At 45.5% G+C, this 6,029-nt stretch overlaps 1 protein-coding gene across 1 annotated transcript in view; it reads left to right on the top strand.

Moving 5' to 3' along the window:
* LOC101853428 (glycine-rich cell wall structural protein) overlaps nucleotides 1-2,467 on the top strand; it is a 6,402-nt gene extending 3,935 nt beyond the window's left edge. Inside the window, exon 3 of the mRNA XM_013085343.1 lies at nucleotides 1,618-2,467. Coding sequence (XP_012940797.1) covers nucleotides 1,618-2,345 — 728 coding nt within the window. The 3' untranslated portion in view covers nucleotides 2,346-2,467. The remainder of the gene's footprint in view (nucleotides 1-1,617) is intronic.
* The last annotated feature ends 3,562 nt before the right edge of the window (nucleotides 2,468-6,029 follow it).

Genomic DNA, 6,029 nt, shown 5'->3' with positions numbered 1-6,029 from the left:
GTGTGGATGTGACAATTTTCACCGATGGATCGGCTGTTGCAGGATACCGCGAAGGTGGAGCAGCAGCAGTGGTGATAATGAATGATGAACCACCACGAACAGAAATTATTAAAACTAAAGGTGCATTCCTTACATCATCTTTTGACGAGGAATGCCAGGCAATGATGTCTGCTGCACAATGGATTGCTGACAATTGCCACAGCAGAACCAATGTGCTGGTCTTGACTGACGGTCAGTCCCTCTGCAAGTGACTGATAGGAAACAGCTCGGACATGAATGATTTGCGCCGCAAGTTCAGTGAAGCCACAGCCTCAATAAAAATCCAGTGGATTCCAAGCCATCTTGGAATAGAGGAAATGAGGCAGCAGACCAAGCTGCTAATGAAACCAGAGAGATTGAAGGAGACAGACGACCAGCAACTTACAGAGCTGAGGAGTCTTTCCAATGATCAAGAGGGAAATCAGAGACCCACCATGTAGAGCTAAGTGCCAGCACCTGGAAGATGTGTATTCTGGGTACTCCTATAAGCGGGAACAAAAATCTATCACATGTCGCTGGGACCAGGTTGAGCTAGCGAGACTGGGGTTGGACCATCAGTGGAGCTTAAGATGGTATAAGAACTTTGTAAATGAAGAAATCAGCCCATGTTGCCGAAGATGCGGCCATAAAAAGGAGGATGTCAAACATATGTTTGAATGTCCAGGAACAATGGCAATTCGAATGGGGTTATTTGGACGAGTGGAGGTGCCGCTATGAAAATTGACAATGGAGCCGAAAAAGAGCCTCGCTATCACTCGAAGATTTCTTTGTGGAGTCCGCCAGGCCCATTAAGGGAAAAAAAATCATCATCATCATCATCATCATCATCATCATCATCATCATCATCATCATCATCATCATCATCATCATCTCGAACTCGCAACCGTAAGGTCGTGGGTTCGAATCCCGTCAAGGGCCTGACGTTGTGTCATTGGGAAAGGCACTTTACACGAATTTTCCTCACTTCACCCAGGTGGGAATGGGTACCCGGCTACAGACAGCGAAAGATCTTGTCAGTTTGTTAGTGTTTGAGCGCTTAATCGGCTGCTTGCACTGTATGCTTCCCGGGAAGCTGAGAATGTTTCTGAGTGTTCTATGGTCTGCCGGGGTAATAATATAGTGTAAAGCACATAGAGCCTGCTGCTGAGCGGGGATATGCGCCTTACAAATGCTATCTATTATTATTATCATCATCATCATCATCATTATCATCCTTGTTCTTTTCTTCATCATCGTTAGAAGCTACAGCGCAGCAATGTCGCTGTGGGAAACTAATACAGCTTATTAAGCAAAAGCAGTATGTAACGTCATCTTCATCACTGTTGTCTTTGACAATACTACGTGTATTAAAAATCTCAGAGCCCTTCCCGCCGTAATAAAAAAAACCATCAATGTAAGCAAACATAGTCTCCCCCCCCCCCCCCCCAGAAGAAACAAAAACAAAAACAACAATAAAATCAACAACAACAACAACAACAACAACACAAAGCAAAACAAAACAAAACAAAACCTCTCATCTTTGCCACTTTCAACAATATTACTCTAGCCCTCTGACTGTGACTACCTTTTACCTTTCAGGACCCCCGATGTTCCACAAAAGAGGGTTTTTCCCAGGCTTTCGACCAATACCCGTCCCTTTGCCATCATTTGGCAAAATCATCCGGCCCGGCCCCGGCCCCGGCTTCAGACCTAGACCCAAGATCATAAACAACAACAACAATAGAAGAGATCTTATCGTTGTAGTGAACGACAGAAACGGCGGAGTTGGCGGAGGCCGTGTTATTCGCAAAGTCGTCGGTGGAGGTATCGGCGGGGGTATCGGCGGAGGTATCGGCGGAGGTATCGGCGGGGGTATCGGCGGAGGTATTGGTGGGGGTATCGGCGGAGGTATCGGCGGAGGCATTATCGGTGGGGGCATTGGCGGTGGAATCATCGGTGGAGGTATTGGTGGGGGCGTTATTGGAGTCGGAGGAGTCGGAGGAATTGGTGGAATTGGTGGAGTCGGAGGAATTGGTGGAGTCGGTGGAATTGGGGGAATTGGTGGAGTCGGCGGAGTGGGCGGAATCGGAGGAATTGGTGGAGTCGGTGGAATCGGAGGACTAGGTGGAGTCGGTGGAATCGGAGGACTTGGTGGAATCGGCGGAATCGGAGGTGGAATTAATAACGGCTTCGGAGACGGTTTCGACCCACGAGATGTTGATGGACGAAGAGGTATGCTAAGAGGACAATCATTTGAGAATGGCGGCGGCCGATATAACATCCACGACGCAGACACAGTTGTCATTGGAGGAAATGGACGGTTGTAGATGGTCTTGTGAGAGAGCGGGAGTAAAATTTGCGTCCTTTTTGTATTCGGGTGTTTATGAAGTCATTGTTGTAGTGTGCCTCAAGAGGTCTTATATTAAAACAAAAAAAGAAAAAAACAACTGATACGTATTCTGCCTTGTTTGTTTTTACTTGTGTGGATGAATAATACATGGCCTACTTACTTACTTACTTGTCCTGGGCAACAACGCCCTTGCACATCGGACAGGGCCATAAGTGCTCAGTTCCTCTCAGCACTAAAGCCCGCAAGGTATCCATACTAATTGTTCCAGGGGCTGTTTGATTATGGCGACGTCCTTTCATTCCAGATAATCGTTCCTTTCTTCCTTCTCCCCTCTCCATCCCCATTTCCCGCATCCTGATGATCGCGTGCTGTTCTGCTCTCTCTCTCTCTCTCTCTCTCTCTCTCTCTCTCTCTCTCTCTCTCTCTCTCTCTCTCTCTCTCTCTCTCTCTCTCTCTCTCTCTTTCTCTCTGTCTTCTTCATCTCGCAATTTTCCCTCCAGGGTCTTCAACATTTCTCCTTTGTCGAATTTCACCTCACCATCAACCATGGCACTACCACACCAGCCAGCCTATCACTAATCAGCCTCCTCATTTCCCTTCACTCTAGAGTGCCCACCATCCACGTGATGGCTCTAAGTGATGTGTGTTGTACATGTATTGGGTTCATCCATTCACTCCGAAACAGCCCTTTCTCGACCCTTCGCAGGACGCACTGGGAGTCAGTGACAATAATAAGATGGGTAGTTCTTGGTCTTGCATTTTGAAGCCAGCCAAGCGCTTTAGTTACGGCCTCAATCTCCATTTTCAAACTTCAAGTTATTCTTTCTATGGCTCTTGACATGCTATGAGCCTGTTTGTTCTCACTATACCCCATAAAACCCCAGCCACTCCTCTTACCCCTTCTGACCGATCCATCCGTGTAGATCACTATGGGTTCTCTGGTTTACAGTGCTCCTCAATTAAGTATCGTATGTCATTGACGTTAATGACAGCAGCCCATTTCAGTCTTTCACGATCCATAGTGTTGTGAACGTTGGCCAGGCTTCTGCAAACGGGGCACAGTTTAAAACATTCCTTTCCACTGCATATTTCATCAATGCCACAAACTTTCCTCAAGGAGTCTTCGGCTTCTGCCATCCATGAGCTGCCCCGTTTGATCCTATTTCCTTAGATGCTGCTTAGGTTGTCATGCAAAGAGTGCCCCGGGTCTCCCAAAACATTCAAGTACAGCTTTGCCTGTGCCACCTTATGCCTCACTCTGATACTGGCCAGGTCCAGGATGTATCTCATACAGACAACATGGGTGTCCTTTGTGTAACTCAAGACTGCCCTCATAGCTGCTTTGTGTACTCTCTCCGACCTGTCTATCTGGGTCTTGGACAGGGAGAGGATGTCCGGACCATAGTCTATGACTGACAGAACAACCAGCTGCATTAGGAGAAAAAGAACTCTCTGTTGAAATCCCGCTGAAGAAAATATTTTCTCTGCATTAATACCCTTCTGTGCCCTGACAGCAACATTGTCAATGTTTTCGGAAAGAACGTGTCCTGTCCAGAGTGATTCCAAGATACTTAAACGTATTCTGTCTGTATATGAGAAAGTGGTCAAACACAATTGGAGGGGTAGGATCTTTCACAATACGGTTGTTGAGTGAGCACCAGATGATCTGTGCTTTTTTTGGATTGAAGACCGCATCGTACTCCTCACACCAAACTGCGACCTTTCTCAGCCAGTCCTGTAGCATCCGTCCAACCGCTAGCCTATCACGACCTTGTCCGTAGACCATCACATCATCTGCAAAGGTCAGGATTCTTCCTGCTCTACTACACCGATCCTGGTGATAAGGCTGATCCTTGTGGCAGTCCTGAGGCAATCACTATTGGGTCTGATATTCATCACCCATTTCTTAGGGCCACCTTCCTCTCAAACAGAGCCTCGGAGATCCATTGTACCAACCAGGGGTCAACATCCATTTCCATCAGGAGATCCATGAGCTTGCCGTGATCAAATCGGTTGTAAGCATCATCTAGGCCTATACGATGGTGCTTGTTTTGGTAAGTATTTTACGGCGATTGCAAATGCATATGGTCATACATGAGCGCGAGGGGCACATTAAACATTAATTTTCAATTTGGTAGGAATTAAAATTGATTTTTGCTCGGTCGGCGGCCGAAGCCTACTCTTATCAATTTTGGATCACCAGGGGATCTTTAACGTGCGCAGAAAGTGGAGATTAAAGCAGGCGACAGAGCATGCTTAGAAAGCAGGAAAGGAGGTATAAGAAGAAAATTTTAGGGAAGAAAATTTTCCGTCACTGCCAGGTTTCGAACTCGGGACCCTTTGAATGAGAGGCAAACACCGTAACCTCTTGACCACGAGAGCCCCTTGCGATTGAGTTAAGCTACACGAGAATGGTACTGTCAGTTTTAGTTTTAGTAAGAGTTTTACGGCACTTGCAACACAGTTGTTGTTGTTGTTGTTTTCAAATCCCTTTAGCTACGAGCATTTCGCTCTTAGCAACACGGTAAGGTCAGTGCCGAAGAATAGATGTGTTAAAGAGAGTAACAAACTCGACGATAGATGTTTGATAGGACAGAAGGAGCAAACCACACCAGAACACCCGCCAACCACCAACTGGTACTGTCAAATAATGCTGTCAAATTACTACAGGCCTGCTGTTGTTGAGATATAAGAACTATTCGTTGGTCTTGATTCTATATCCCTGATCACAAGACTGGCATAAAATAAACACATTGAATTTACATTAATGTTATAAGGACATTGTAGGCCTAGATGAAACACGAGTTTTTTCTGCCAATTTTATAATAATTTGAAGCCTGCGCTACATCCCACCAAAAAACAACAACAAAAAAACAACAACAAAAAAACAACAACAAACAAACCAAAAATGCCCCAAAAGAAAACAGAACATAAAAAAGACAACCATGTTTTTAAAAATGGAACAACGATATATCCAAATTTGAGTTATTAAAAAAAGGGTAAGTGTTTTGAATTTTCCCTGGGTGGCGGCCGAAGTCTACACTTATCGATTTTAGAACAACCAAGAGATCGTTAGTTAACGAGCGCTACTTGAACATGGGACATCCGAGACTTTCCGCCTTTATCCGTGAAGGCTAGGTGTTTGATCTTACCTACCATAGGATCAGGGTGTGGCTGAAAGACAGCAGTAGGCCTAAGAAGGAGTCAAGGAGTAGCAGTAGAAGAAAGGCTGCAGAAAGAGTCAGAAGCCCAGCGGAGGGGGCAAAGGGGGAGGGGGTGGGGGGAGAAAGTGGAGACGAAAATAGACGACAGAATATGGTTAGGAGTTAGAGAGCAGGAAAGGAGTTGAAAGGAAAACACTTTAGAGAAGAAAAATTGCAGGTTTCGAACCCGGATCTATTGAATGAGAGGCGAACACGGTAACCTCTAGACCAAGTTTGGGCCATGTACAAATTCCAATTAATGTAAACTCTTTTTTTTTAGACCAGCCAGCTCTCTATAGTTTGAAGTTTAAATCTTTGATTTTGCGTAGTCCCGATTTACTCTGTCTTTCTTTTATCATTTGTCTTCCAAGCGACCCAGCCTTCCGAACGAATAAACATCTATGTCGATGAAGGTGTTAAAATATGTGTATTTTTTAAAGAGTTCCTTCCAGATCCCC

Source organism: Aplysia californica, unplaced genomic scaffold (genome assembly GCF_000002075.1).
Source record: "Aplysia californica isolate F4 #8 unplaced genomic scaffold, AplCal3.0 scaffold00015, whole genome shotgun sequence".
NCBI lineage: Eukaryota > Metazoa > Mollusca > Gastropoda > Aplysiida > Aplysiidae > Aplysia > Aplysia californica.
This window is presented reverse-complemented; position numbering and strand designations above follow the sequence as displayed.